This window comes from Erythrolamprus reginae, chromosome 5 (assembly GCF_031021105.1).
Source record: "Erythrolamprus reginae isolate rEryReg1 chromosome 5, rEryReg1.hap1, whole genome shotgun sequence".
NCBI lineage: Eukaryota > Metazoa > Chordata > Lepidosauria > Squamata > Dipsadidae > Erythrolamprus > Erythrolamprus reginae.
Genome location: NC_091954.1, coordinates 20643531 through 20659769, shown reverse-complemented (window position 1 = coordinate 20659769; position 16239 = coordinate 20643531). Strand labels below are relative to the sequence as shown.

Sequence of the window (16239 nt, the reverse complement as noted above, 5' to 3'; positions counted from 1 at the left end):
GGATGAAGCTCTTTCCTCCGCAGCAGCTGATCGGCCGCTGCCTTCACTCCCTCGCCCAAAGGTCCCTAGCTCTTGGCCCCAGCCCTTTGGCCACAAAATTCAGGAGACGTACATTCTATAAGTCTCCTGAATGAGAAGGGGGTCAGACTAGATGGCCACCGAGGTCCCTTCCATCTCTATCATTCAATGTGTGTGTTTGTGTATGAAAGAGCAAACTGTCCCATTCTTTCCTTCCAAAAGTAGCATTTTGTAACAACCGTTCTGATTGGATGGTGGCGAAGTGTCCCATGTGGCCAAAAGGCTATGGCTGAATTTGGATTTTTGTGGCCAAAGGGCTGGGGCCAAGAGCTAGGGGCCTTTGGGCGAGGGAGTGAAGGCAGCGGCCGATCAGCTGCTGCGGAGGAAAGAGCTTCATCCAACTGGCGGAGGCAAAAAGTCCCATTCCCGTTGTGAAAAGACGAGGAGAGAGTATTGAGTTATTTATAGAAAATAATAATAATCCCCATGGCATTATTAAGATTTTTAAAAAGGTTAACGAGGAATATCACGTGGAATGAATATGGCAGATGTTTTGGAAAATTGGACTTTGAAATGTGGCTTAGATGTGAAAGTTTGAGAACTGGTAATATTTTTTCTAGCTGTGCACCTGAAATGTAGAAATAAAATATTGGTTATTAAGACTAAACAAAATATATTGGGCACTCATGCCTAAAAAAAAAAGACAAATTCATGAACTACTATCTTGGAAAAATGCATTGTAAAATGTACAAATATTGGTTTGAATCTCAAAAAATACATTTATTGTGTATATTTTATTGATGCTTCAGGGTTTAATTCTTTTCGCATATTTGGCAAAACTACCTCTCGCCTCCTAATTGATTTTTGACATGTTTTGTACACAAATCACACTGAATTACAGTTTAATATACACATGTTTCCATTACAATGAAAGGACTTTTCTTGTCTGATGTCAAACTGTTAAAGACTGAGCTCCAACATGGCATTTTCTAGGTGTCAGTTACAGGATGTCCTTGATTTATTATCACAATTGGGACCAGAATTTCTGTTGTTAGCCAAGATGGTGATTGTGAGTTGTGCCTGATTTCACAACCTTTCAATGTTACAGGTATTACACAAATCACTGTAGTTATTAAGTGAAGCACATGGTCATTAAGTGAATTCATATTTCTCCATTGACTTTGCTAATTGTAAGCTGGTTGAGAAGGTTGCATCATTAGGCTCCAGGATGTTAACAGAATAAGAGAGTTGGAAAGGGCCTTTGAGGTCTTCTAGTTCAACCCCTGCTCAAGCAAGAGATTAGATTAGATTTATTAGATTTGTATGCCGTACCTCTCCGGAGACTCAAAGCGGCTCACAACAGCAAAACACAGTACAAATCCAATGATTAAAAAAACCAGTTAAAACCCTTAATAGAAAAAACAGTCATATATCCCAGACAAACCATACATAAACAGAACGGCCCAGCGTTGGGGCCGCCACAGAGAAGGCTCTTTCCCTGGGTCCTGCCAGACAACATTGTTTCGTCGACGGGACCTGGAGAAGGCCAACTCTGTGGGACCTAATCGGTCGCTGGGATTCGTGCGGCAGAAGGCGATCTCAGAGGTATTTTGGTCTGATTCCATGAAGGGCTTTAGAGGTCATAACCAACACTTTGAATTGCGACCGGAAACCGATCGGTAACCAATGCAGACTGCAGAGTGTTGGTCTGACATGGGCATATCTGGGAAAGCCCATGATTGCTCTCGCAGCTGCATTCTGCACGATCTGTAATTTCTGAACACTCTTCAAAGGAGACCCCGTACCATTCCAGACACATTACAAAAAAAGATGTTAAGACCTTGGAAAAAGTACAGAGAAGAGCAACCAAGGTGATTAAAGGCCTGGCGACCAAAATATATGAAGAATGGTTGCAGGATTTGGGTATGGCTAGTCCAAAAGTGGAAGGTCTACATATATGGTCTGGGTCCACGAACAGGTAGCGACAGCAGTGGGAGGATCTGCCCACCCACTGTGGATGCTTCTGAACATGTGTAGAAGCATTGCACACGCACGCAAACTGGTAGCGACAGGATTTGCAACCCATTACTGGACCAGTCAAGAGGAAAGAAGGACAAACAATGACATGATAGCATTACCCCAGTAGTTGAGGGGCTGCAAGAAAGAAGAGGGAGTCAACTTATTTTCCCAAACATCAGAAGGCAAAAGAAGAACTGTTGCAAATACATGTTAGGTGCCAAGCATCCCAGTTTTAATCATGTGACCCCAGGGATGCTATGATGATCGTAGGTACATTTTGTTGTACCTTTGGTCATTAAACAAATGTTTGTAAGTTTAAGACTACCTGTACTTTGTGATTAACCCAACTTTCATTATCTGCAGACTTTACAGACCAGTCTGGCTATTGACTCAATGGTCTTCACCCATTCTAAATAGATTTCTGCATATTAGAATCTACCCCATGATGGATTATTAAAGTTTTTCAAAACTTCATCATGAGAGGCATATTTACAGTAACTGAATTTAAACATACCTGGGATAAACATATATCCATCCTAAGATAAAATACAGAAAATAGTATAAGGGCAGACTAGATGGACCATGAGGTCTTTTTCTGCCGTCAGACTTCTATGTTTCTATGTTTCTATACCTGTGTTGAAAATTTCCTTGAAATACTTGCATGGATTTTGACCACCACTCACAAAGTCAGCAAGTTAATAGGCTAGTTGAACAATAGCGATTCAAAAAGAGGAAGCGGAACAAGAGTAACAAAGGATGTACAGGCCCTCCTAAGAACTCTAATATATGTAGTCCTTGACTTACAGAAGTTCATTTAGTGACTGTTTGAAGTTACAATGCCGCTGAAAAAAATGACTTATGAACGTTTTTCACATTTGCAACCACTGCAGCATTGCTCTGGTCATGTGATCAAAATCCAGACGTTTGACAATTGATTGCGAGTTGTTCCCAGTTCAGCCCAGTTCTACGAACTGGTAGCAGTGGCAGTGGGAGGCTTCACCTACCCGCCCCGGACACTTTTGCCCATGTGCAGAAACATTGCACACCCAAAGGCAAACTGGTAGCAACGGGATTTAGAACCCACTACTGCTAACAAGCAAAGTCAATGGGTAAGCCGGATCCACTTAACAACTGTGTTACAATGATTTACTTAACAACTGCGGCAAGAAAGGTCACAAAAATCAGGCAAAATTGACTTAACGGATATCTCATTTAGCAACAGAAATTTTGGTCTGAACTGTGTTTATAGGTTGAGGCTTACCTGTACACGAATAGAAATGAGTTATAAGAAAAGTCGCTCTCATGAAAAATATTGCATGCATTATCAGTCACCATTCCACAAGAGTTGCATATGTCTTCTTTCTTCTTCAGGTTTTTTTTTTCTTTCCATATGTCTAGTAATTTTAGATAGGAAAGAAACATAGAACAATCCTTAGATCTCCAAAAATGTTGGAGTGTTTGATGAGAGTGATGGAATTTCTGCAGTCATGTCCGTTGATGCTGTACGTTATAATGGAATTGTCATTATAAAACTCAGATATTTTTTTTTCTTTTTGGTCATCTATAAAACACCAGTAATGTTTGGTGCTCTCCAGAAGAGCCATCAGAGGCAAATCAGCTTAGCTACAAATACTCAAATAGCCCTTTTCAATTCTACAAACCTCCCCCCTCTATCACATCACAGATCTTTAATTAAAATCAATATAAAGCTGGAAACATATTCAGTGAATTAGATTCTACTGAGATGGAAAGGATGGAGGTGGGAGAGAGGGCATCTGCTGGAAGGGTCATTGATTAGGAGGGCGTAGAATTTTCCAAAAAATGATCACCCCACCGTTTGCTGACTAAGGCAGCACTTTGTCAGGGAGAGAAGTTGGCATGCAATTAGGCCGTTTGACCTCTCTTAAGTTTCATTCAGCGGAATTCTACATGGTCAATACGCTATTATTGCTACCCCTTGAAATCTTGCTCCTTTCCACACTTCATTTTTCTTTTTAGTTAAAGAAAAATCTGACTGAGGCAAAGACTTTGTCTCAATAGGGAAGAAAATTCCTCCCACCTACCCAATCCCTCCCCATTTGCTAAGTTTGAAGGCTGATTCTCTCCCATTATATCCTAAAAACACATGAGATGTGATTCATGCCACACCTGTCCTCTGTACTTGCAACCAGGCTTAGCCTTCTTTCCTATATTACAGAATTTCAGTACAGTGTTCCCTCGATTTTCGCGGGTTCGAACTTCGCGAAAAGTCTATACCATGGTTTTTCAAAAATATTAATTAAAAATACTTTGTGGTTTCCCCCCCTATACCACGGTTTTTCCTGCCCGATGATGTCATATATCATCACCAAACTTTCGTCCACCTTTAATAAATATTTTTTAAAAATAAATTTTAATAAAGAAACATGGTGAGTAATAATCTAAATGGTTGCTAAGGGAATGGGAAATTGCAATTTAGGGGTTTAAAGTGTTAAGGGAAGGCTTGTGTTACTGTTCATAGCCAAAAATAGTGTATTTACTTCCGCATCTCTACTTCGCGGAAATTCAACTTTCACGGGCGGTCTCGGAACGCATCCCCCGTGAAAATCGAGGGAACGCTGAATTCTCTTACAATCAACACTAGGTAATTTTTGTTAGAAATAAAGATTAGATACATTTAGAAACATATATGTTTGGAAATAAAGATACAAAGTACATTTGTACATATGTACAATTTTGAAACATATATGTTTGGAAATAAAGATACAAAGTAATATAAATATACATATAATATGCCAAAAATATATTTACTTTTAAAAGATTTATTTATTTGTTGATTTGTTGATTTGATTTGATTTGATTTGATTTGGTTTGGTTTGGTTTGGTTTGATTTGATTTGATTTGATTTGATTTGATTTGATTTGACTTGACTTGACTTGACTTGACTTGACTTGATTTGATTTGATTTGATTTGAATGCCGCCCCTCTCCGGAGACTCGGGGCGGCTAACAGCAACAATAAAACACAGTACAATAGTAATTTGGTATTAGAAATGATCAAAAATCCATTAATATAAAAACCAAACATATATACATACATACCATGCATAGAATTGGAAAGAGGATCTCAATTCCCCCATGCCTGGCAGCAGAGGTGGGTTTTAAGTTGTTTACGAAAGGCAAGGAGGGTGGGGGCAGTTCTAATCTCTGGGGGGAGTTGGTTCCAGAGGGCCGGGGCCGCCACAGAGAAGGCTCTTCCTCTATTTTTATATATTAAAGTTTTAACAACAAGTTGCCGTACAATTGAACAAGTTATTCCAAAACATTAGTTTAGTGTCAAGAAGAAATTAGCCCAATGGAACTAGGTACTTTGTTCTTTAAAAAGTTTGTTCTCTTAAAGTGATTTTAAAAAATCCCTGATATTTTTGGGGCAGTATTTTCAGAATATGCCCTTGGCCTTCCTAGGGTTTAGTGAAAGAGACTCACAGTTATCTCGAAGATTATCTCCTGATTTCTACTCTGGCATCTTAAGCAGTACAATATATTAAAAAGCTCTCTTCATTAAGGTTAATCATATATGTGTGTGTTTTTTTAAGTTTTTATTAAACATTAAAAATCAGTGTCTACATAAACAATGTGTTGTCTGGGTACAATTAATTTTAAGAAATAATAACCATAATAATATTCATAACATTAATAATGAACACATAATAAATAGTATTGGCTTATCCATTTTGATGAACCTGCCTTATGTAGTTAATCATTCTCTTATACATTTAAGTTTCTAACTTCTGTTTCTGCTAGTTAGCCATTGATAAAACAAATCCCATGTTAAAAAGTATTCAGTTTCTTCCTTTTCTTTAATTTTAAGTGTTAATCTATCCATTTCTGCACATTCTATTTTTAAAAAAAATTATATTTTCCTGTGTAGGGATCTCTTCATTTTTTCACTATTTTGCAAACACAATTCTAACTGCAAAATTAAATATGTATTCCCTTTATTCTATTTTTCTGGTAAAACACTCAACAAAAATATTTCTGGTTTTAGATCAATGTGTTGATTTACTATTTTTTCTAATCATGTATGTATTTTTGACAAGGGTTTATTTTTATTTTATTTTATTTTATTTTTTGCCTTTGGGCATGTCTACCATATATGTTAACATGGAACCAATATCTGATTACATTTCAAGCTTAATCATATTTTTAATTTCTTCATGGCTTCTGTTGATCTTAGCACATTATATGAAACATAACTAATTTCTTGATGGTGTACACAGTTTCTGTAGTTCTTTGTTAAATTTTATTTTCACTTTATTTTTTCAGGGAACTGAGCTGAATGATGATCGGACGCCTTCCAATGCCACTGTGATGACCACCTTCAACATTCTTGTTATTGACATAAATGACAATGCTCCCGAATTCAACAGTTCAGAGTACAGCGTGGCTATTCCTGAATTGGCCCAAGTGGGTTTTGCTCTTCCACTTTTCATCCAAGTGCAGGATAAAGATGAGGTAAATTGGGATTAAATCATTATCTTTTTCCTTCATATTTTGACCACCACTCACAAAGTCAGCAAGTTAATAGACTAGTTGAACGATAGCGATTCAAAAAGAGGAAGCGGAACAAGAGCAACAAAGGATGTACAGGCCCTCCTAAGAACATTAATACAGTCCTTGACTTACAGCAGTTCATTTAGTGACTGTGTGAAGTTATAATACCACTAAAAAAAATGACTTATGAACATTTTCCACATTTGCAAACACTGGTCATGTGATCAAAATTCAGATGTTTCACAATTGATTCATATATGTGACTGTTGCATATACTATTCATGCCCCACCTGTCCTCTGTATTTGCAACCTATGAGTTGTTCCCAGTTCGGTCCGGTTCTACGAACTGGTAGCAGTGGCGGCTAGAGGTTTCACCCACCCGCTGGGGTCATGTGATTCCTTTTTCCAACCTTATCTTTTTCCTTCATATTTTGACCACCACTCACAAAGTCAGCAAGTTAATAGACTACTTGAACGATAGCGATTCATATTTTACATAATAGAATATCTGGATAATTAAGATAATTGTTATAACCTTCCATATTATTTTTTCTAATTTAAATATTTTTGTTAAGAATATCACATTACACATGCCACATCTAATTCAGAATTTACTATATATTGGTTCATTACATGATTTATACCTTCAAAAGTCTTCCAAATTATGCAATAAAATTTTCCAAACAATTTAGATCTTTTTTTAAAATTAAAAAGCTCCCAAGTCATTATTTATAGTTGCCATGTGTAAAACTCTGCTCTTTTACATGTGGCAATTCTAATTTCCTTCTACTATAGACACACTCCTGCATCCTTGATAGTATGATATCATAATTATATTCAATTATATAATCCATAATTGGACATGAACAATTTTCATGATGTATCAATAATTTGTGGTTAAGCTAAACTTTCATCAAGTAATCATGATATGGCTGGAGTACCTTTTCAACATCTACATCTTCATAACACATGGTTCATTAAAATGATGATGATGCTGATGATGATGATGCCATATATGTTATCTGCAGGGACAGTGGCAGGTTTTTGCAATTAAATGCCATCTTTTCTCAGGTTGTTTTGATAAATGTAGAGCGTCTTGTTCTGGTGGCAATAACATAGAAGGTTTTTCATCAGGAGTCTCCTATCGGTTGATATGTATGTAGGTACAAAAAGCCCTTTTCAAATTCAGATAGGTCACCAGGAATTAAATATTCTGACTATATGGAAATCAGTGACAATTATAAACGTGTTGGATTTCACCTACCTCTGGAGTCTTCCCATTTTTTTAATGTATGTATGTATGTATGTATGTATGTATGTAAGTATGTATCACATGTTTTTTGCTGAAATTTTAAAATTAAGGGAGACTAGGATGGCACCATTTCAGCCTTGTTCTAGCCTCATCAGCTAGCCACACCACTACTGAGATTTGATCTGGCAGCTTCTGCCTTGTAAGGCAGAGAATTAACAGCTGAGCCACCAGACCTGATCCCTTCAGCTCTGTACCAGGGAGGGGCTATATGTTTTTTATGTTGGATCACCCTGATATATTGAAGGAACGTCACAGCTCCTTTTTGCCTCTAGGCCCAACCCAGGGCCATTTCAATGCAGTTAATTTGTTCATAGCCGACAACTATATTCTGTATGTTTATAATTTGCTGAAATTTTAAAATTAAGGGAGACTAGGATGGCACCATTTCGGCCTTGTTCTGGCCTCATCAGCTAACCACACCCTTACTGGGATTTGATCTGGCAGCTTATATATATATATAAATGTGTTATAAAATATAACATATTTAATATAAATTAAACAGCTACCAGGTCTCATGACATAACCAATAGGAAGTTGATGATATTGTATGTGCTTTTCTCCTGTTCAGCTTTTAAACTTACATTGTACTCACTTGGAAAACTGACAAAAAAGGAAGTTTATTTCCTGTGTGATTTTTATCAAGATGGTCCCTTGAACAAAAAACTTAAGATTTGTGAAGGTTGAAGGAGATGTGCTTTAAAAGGCCATTAGCGCAAAACTAGAAATTTCTCCTGTCTCTTCCTTTGCCAGAGTGACAGCTTTTTATTTCTCCTTCATATCAGAATATCTTGGTCCAGTGAGAATTCACCTCTGTGGGTATCAGAACAAACACAAATACCTAATTATTATCTTTGCTATAAGATTCTCAAGTGTAGGATAACTCCATTTGCTTTTTAAAACTCTGTTGATTTCCCAAAATCTTCCTTTCTTGCATGACTGGGGTTCATGCCTTCTGTTGAGATGCGACTAACAACTGATCTGTATCATCTTTTTGTTTCAGTCTGTAGATGCTAATATGATTCAGCAAATGCCCTTTGTCTTGGAACAGTACTTAAAGTTGTTTTTCCTCCAGTCTAATATTGTGTTGTTGAATTACTCATCCAAATTGACTCATATATTCATGCTTTATTGCCTGTGCACCATTCAACCATAGAACTCTGCCATAATGTGCAACAGCCTTTAAATTGGGCTTAAAAGCTTGCAGGTGTGTTATACTATAATTTCCATAATTCCAGAGCAATACATAGGCTAAGGATTTGTTGGATAGCTATCCATTATATTTGGAAGTTACCATTCTGGGATATCATAATGAGCAATGTTACCTTTAAGGCTGAGATTGGCAGCTAATAGCTCAATTTCTCTGGGAAAATCTGAGTAATTTACAGAAGATAGTAGTTCCCAAAACTTTAAACCTACAAATAAAAATAATCACTATTTCACTACCATACCCCAGTTCACGCAAAACATTTATTTAAGAAGTAGCCTATTTTGCAATTGGAAAACAGCAGCAATTGACCAAGCCAACTGTGACTCATCATAAACACTATACAGCAGTGTAAATTGGTTAAAATACAATAAAATTTGATAAAGTAAAGTGAATTTAAATAAATGAGTTAGAATGCAGTATAATAAGCTAAAATTAAGTAGTAAAATATGAAAATATAACTCATGCAAAGGTTTATTTATATTAAACAAATATAAGATACTGGTATAAAATATTCTTAAGTGAATTCTTCTCCTTTGCATGCCACCCCAATATGTTCTATAAAACGTGTTCTCATCATGACAGCCCTGACTATAAGCTTAACAGTTCTAGAAATTACATATATATTTGTAACCTGAAGGAAGTAAGATAGTTGTTACAGTCCCAATGTGTGATTTTGTCAAGTAGGGGCTGTAAATACTGAGGTCTTACTGAAGAGTATAATTTACAATTGAGTAGAACATGCGCAATGTCTTCTATTTCTGGTGCACCGCAAATGCATATTCTCTCAAAATATGGTACTTGGTGGAATCGTCCGTATTTAACCATTGAATCTAACTGCTCAAATCTTGCTCTAGTGAGAGCTGTTCTACGGTATTGGGTCAAACCCATTGTCAGGTATTTTTCTAGTTGAAAGGATATTTTGTTCTTGGCTAGCCATTTCAGTGACCTGCACTTAGCAAGTGCCTCAATATCAGTTTGTGCATTAACATCTAAGACTCTTAATAACTGTTAAACTACTGTAGGAATGAAAATGGATGCCAGTTTCACCTCTTACTGCTGCTGCAGATAGATTTCTATAGTTGTTAGATAGTTCTTAGAATGTATGCTTGGTTTTGTTCCAGTGGTGAGGCCTTTAACAGGCCCCACAATTCAGCTGGCTGGAGAATTCTGGGAATTAAAGTCCACAAGTCTTTAAATTTGTTAAGTTTTAAGATCTCTGAGATAAGAGGTCAGGTGCTTTTGCAAGATGGCAATGTCTTTGGAGCATTGTTGGTGTTCATGTGACTTGGTGTTGGGTGCCTGTCACTGCTTCAATTTATTTCTCTTCCTGTTGCCCTTCCTTTCTCTGTGTTTTATCTATTTCTCTATCCTCTATTTGCTCGCCTAAATAATGGGGAAGGGTATGTTGACATCATGAAGTCCTCATTTGCTACAAGTCTTAGGGAATGCAAAATGTCCTGCTTCCAGATGTGCAGAATAGTTCCCCCTCCAAAAAATATTTTGGGCCTCAATAACATGATTGTATGGTGCCAGAACATGTGTGAAGAAATTTACTTGGTCATCAGTCTTGAATGTCATTCATATCAAGTAAAAAGTTCCTTAAGAATTTTGTTTTAGAAGTTACTATAGAAGGAGAGGTATAACAAGCAAGAAGAGGGAGATTGTGATCCTGCTGTATAGAGTGCTAATGAGACCACATTTGGAATACTGTGTTCAGTTCTAGAGACCTCACCTACAAAAAGATATTGATAAAATTGAACTGGTCCAAAAACGGGCTACAAAAATGGTAGAAGGTGTTAAGCAGACCTGGGCAAGATGCGGACCGCCTGCTGTCTGTGACCGGCCCATCGAGGTCGGTCCAACTTTTCTAAATAAGAACCTGGTGTTCAAGATATAATATACAATATATAATATATGATATATGATATATAATATATGATATATAATATATAATATATAATATATAATATATAATATATAATATATAATATATAATATATAATACTGTATATAATATATAATATATAATATATAATACTGTATATAATATACTGTATAATTATAATGTAATTAACTCAGTTCTACCCAATAATATACAGTATTGGGTAGAACTGAGTTAATTATATTAATAGTCCGGCCCTCTAAAACCATCCCAATTTCTCATGCGGCCCTGTGGCAAAATTAATTGCCCACCCATGGTCTTAAGCATAAAACTTATCAGGAAAGACTTCATGACCTCCATCTGTATAGTCTGAAGGACAGAAGGGAAAGGGGGGACATGATCGAAACATTGAAATATGTTAAAGGGTTAAATAAGGTCCAGGAGGGAAGTGTTTTTAATAGGAAAGTGAACACAAGAACAAGGGGACACAATCTGAGGTCAGTTGGGGGAAAGATCAAAAGCAACATGAGAAAATATTATTTTACTGAAAGAGTAGTAGATGTTTTGAACAAACTTCCAGCAGACGTGGTTGGTAAATCCACAGTAACTGAATTTAAACATGACTGGGGAAAATCCATCCTAAGATAAAATACAGGAAATAGTACAAAGGCAGACTAGATGGACCATGAGGTCTTTTTCTGCCACCAATCTTCTATGTCTCTATCATCATACCTCAAATCCAGGGGTGAAATGCTCCCAGTTTTCTCTTGCCTGTTGGTCATTGGAGAGTCAGTCATGAAAGCAGCGGAAGGCTCCGCCTACCCATCCCGGATGCTCCATTTGGGTTCTCCTACCTTCTGTGCATGCGAAAAACATTCTGTGCATGCACAGAGGGTAAAACAACCCAAATTGCAGAGTCTGAGCGGGTGGGCAAACCCTCTCGCTCCCTTCGTGACTGACTCTCTGATGACTGACGGGCATGAACGAACCAGAAGCATTTCACCCCTGATCAAATCAATGTATATTTCTACTTTTATCTTTTCTTCATGTGAGCCACTTCCACTTGACATGATGGGCTTAACCTTGTTCTTGCACTGTCAACTTTAGAATGGCTGGAAAAGTCAGATCCAATTTTTCATTTGTACATTTTTGGCTCGTGGGATATTCCCGACTCTATCACTGCCCCTCATTACTTTATTAATTAAATTCAACGTATTGATATAGTAAATTTATTTTCCAATAAATAATGCATCAATTAAAATACAATGCAAGAAAAATGTGTTTGTCTCAATTAATTAAAAAAAAATCAAAGACATTGCTGGGGAAAAAGCTTTGTATGATAAAGTCATTTACATGAGAAAGTAGGGAGAAAAAAAACCCAGCTGAACTTCTCTGATGCAAAATAATCCATTCCCAATATCTTCTTAAAAATAATTTTAAAAAACGGAACAAATCTTATGTGTCAATCACATGGAGATAATCTGTTGAAATAAGGAATTTCTCTATAGTCTGATTTAACATTTCTGTTAAAAAAAATCCAGTTCCCACAAGCACTATGCACATTCCTAATTTAAAGAATTATTGAAACCACATGGAGATAATTAAAGATATGTAAATCTTCTTATGCTCTGGAATAATATGTTGTTTTCATCAGCATTCATCAGTATTTAGGGGGAGAAAAGTTGTCTCCTTCTCTTGTGAATTTATGTTGCTCCTAGAGACTTAATTTAATTTAACTGAATGTCTTAATTAGGAGGGAAGCCGGATAATAGATTATGAAATTTTTGTTTTAAAATGTACATTTAGCCACAAGGAAAACATTGAATACTTCATTGAAACAGGAACAATTTAACATGGATGCTCCAGCTGTCAACCACAAGAATAGCTTCTCCTTATGAAAATTCCATCTTTGCTGTTTTATATTGGGAAAGCAATCAATGTTTTATGTTTCAGATATTTAAAGTCATTGTGACCATATCAGTTGCAAAACTATTACTTTATTCCATTTACAGATTACTAGCATCTAAACCTCAATCCAACCTTTGAGTTATTGCATTTTGGTGATCATGCCCGTTTGGAGACAACCTTTAAAGATAGTTGCAATGCAATTTATTCATTTGTTAGACTTATTCCAGGAGATCAAGGTAACTTGCAGAGGATTCTCCTTCATTTTTCTCCCACATTAACCCTATGAAGTATTTTGGGCTAAAAGAGAATGGCTGGCCCCATACCACCCATCTTTTGAGAGCTAGATTTGAACCTAGGTCTCTCTAATTGTAATCCAATACAGTGGTACCTCATCTTACGAACGCCTCTTCTAACGAACTTTTCAAGATACGAACCTGGTGTTTAAGATTTTTTTGCCTCTTCTTCCGAACTATTTTCACCTTACGAACCCAAGCAGCTGCTGCTGGGATGAAGGGGTTTCTTTTTTCCCCCTTTTTTGAAGAAAGAAAAGGGAGGGGCTGCTTGGAGTAGGAAACATTTTGCAGAGAACAACGTGCTTGCAAAGGAACTGAAAGGGTGTTTTTTTAAGAAAGGAAAGGGAGGAGGGAGGGGCAGCTTGGGGGAGGAAAAAGTTTGCAGAGAACAACGTGCTTGCAAAGGAACTGAAAGGGTGTCTTTTTAAGAAAGAAAAGGGAGGAGGGAGGGGCAGCTTGGGGGAGGAAACATTTTGCAGAGAACAACGTGCTTGCAAAGGAACTGAAACGGTGTCTTTTGAAGAAAGAAAGGGGAGGGGCGCCCCCCTTGCCTTTTTTCCTTCCCACTCACCCTTTAGCCTAGCCTAGCTTCTTCCATTCGCCCCCTTTAGCTGCTCCTTCCTGCCCTCTGTTCGCCTCCCTTCTAAAGTTTGGGATTTTCCTGAAGGATTTGCACACATTATTTGCTTTTACAGTGATTCCTATGGGAAACATTGTTTCATCTTATGAACCTTTCACCTTACGAACCTCCTCCTGGAACCAATTAAGTTTGTATGATGAGGTACCACTGTAATTCAATTATTATTCTGTAAGGGCTCATGGTTCTAAATCTTTGGATTTGATAGTAATCCCTAAAAACTTAGTTATTTCTCATAATTTTGATTCTTCAAAGCAGCTCTACTTTTATTTTCCCATGGATCTTCTTACATGATTTAGAAGACACCTTGTTATGGCAATTTTTCTTTTTAGTGAATCTTTCATGGAGTGCTCTATAAAGCTCCATGTAGTTTTGATTGTCAAATGATGAACCAGGTTTTTCTGAGCATTATTAATTCACCAAGTAGATGAAGCATTTCCTGTTTGTAAGCATCACCAACAGGATATCATCTACTCATGAGAGTAACCTACATGTAGGTAACCCATTACATTTTATCAAGGAATTGTACATGTAGCAAATCGAAAACTCGTAGTGTGAAAAAATTGCTTTGAACTGGGATAATTTCCTCAGATGAACCCTGTGAAAACAGAACAATATTCTTCCTAAATCAAACCAAAAGCTCATTTACTTCCTTTCGTATTCAGCGCCCATGTAGATCAGTGGTTCTCAATCTTTCTAATGCCGTGACCCCTTAATACAGTTCCTCGTGTTGTGGTGACCCCACAACCATACTTTTGCCCCAAGTCTCCCAACAGAGCTTTAAGCTGATTGGCAGGAAGGTCAGAGGGACACCCCCACTCTAATCGCCTGATTGGTCGGATTGTAAATATATGTTCCAAGGGGCCAGAATAGAAGCTTTAGTTCCTTACACCATGGAAAATTTGTCTTTTCCCAGGGTCTTAAGTGACCCCTGTGAAACGGTCATTCGACCCCCAAAGGGGTCCTGACCCCAAGGTTGAGAACCACTGATCTAGATTGTTCAGTTTTATTTTAGCATCCATCAGCCTGCTCTTCAGCCTGCAAGGATTTCTACAGAAGCTTACATAAAACATAAAAAGTCAATAAGAATAAAGCAGCCCAATTTAAAAAGGACAAGAATTAAATAAGTAATATATTTATTGCTATCATTGATCAAAAAGCAAGCAAAGAAATGGTAGGCATAGGAAAGAAACAATAATACAAAAATAGACACATTAAAGTTTAATTCAGATACACAGTGATTTTAGACAGTCCTCTAGAGGTACAACTCTAATCTTCCACAAGATTATTTTGTGTCTAATAACAACATCCAGTATCCATGCTGAGGCTGTATCCATGGTATCAATTCCCCTTTAATCCACAGTGTTTTGAGCCCAGCGATCTATGAAATCTAAAAGCCAAGATAGGAAAAATTGAAAATTTTAGAAAAAGGGGTTTCTTAGACATCCATTGCTGGAAGGAAGGGAGGGAGGGAGGGAGGGAGGGAGGGAGGAAGGAAGGAAGGAAGGAAGGAAGGGGGAGGAGGAAGAGGAAGAAGAAGGGGAAGAAGAAACAACTACTGCAGCAACCCTTCTAACCACTTTAGCAGTTGGACAGCTTCAAAACTTGAAAACCTGTAATTGTTTCGTAAAATTAAATTTACTTCCAGATTGACATTGTCGGTTCTCCCCTGTGAGTGATCCATGACATTCCAAACAAGCTATATTTCTATTGTCTCTGTATAGGAGATTAATGGGTTTGTTTGTGTTATATACACAAGTACATTCACAAATTTATTCTGAGGTTTTGAATGTTTGTAATATACTATGAAATCTTGAAAAACGGAAGTTAACTACAGATCACTAAGGGAGACTACACATTGAGAAATTTGTGTAGTCAATTTTTGCCTGCATTTTAATAATTAATAATGAGAATATTGTAGCCATGTCCTTACTTTGTCTAAACAATAAAATGAAGTTCTGGATTAACACAGGGCATTTTTACATGTCTTAACACTTGGCTGATCTAAGCTACTTGCACTATAGGCTAAACTAAGGGGTAAAACACCTACTGCTTCAGTGACTACATCCAGCCACCTCATTCTCTGCTGTCCCCTTCTTCTTCTACCCCCAATCTTTCCCAGCATTAGGCTCTTCTCCAGTATGTCCTTCCTTCTCATTAGGTGCCCAAAGTATTTGAGTTTCATCTTCAGAATCTGGCCTTCTAAAGAGCAGTCAGGGTTGACCTCCTCTAGGACTGACCAGTTTATGTATTCTTATTTATTCATTTGTCCAATACACAAATACATAGGAAATAAAATAGACATGTAGTAATATATATAAGGGTAAGAGTGAACTTAGAGGAGAGGATATATGAAAGAAAGAGAATATATAGGATAAGTGAGAGAAAGGAAAGACAATTGGACAGGGGACGAAAGGCACACCAGTGCACT

General features: G+C 37.2%; 1 protein-coding gene across 1 annotated transcript in view; it reads left to right on the top strand.

The window, feature by feature from the left end:
• The window catches only part of CDH23 (cadherin related 23), a 726582-nt gene that overhangs the window by 294551 nt on the left and 415792 nt on the right, over positions 1–16239 (top strand). Inside the window, exon 10 of the mRNA XM_070753910.1 lies at positions 6342–6530. Coding sequence (XP_070610011.1) covers positions 6342–6530 — 189 coding nt within the window. The remainder of the gene's footprint in view (positions 1–6341; positions 6531–16239) is intronic.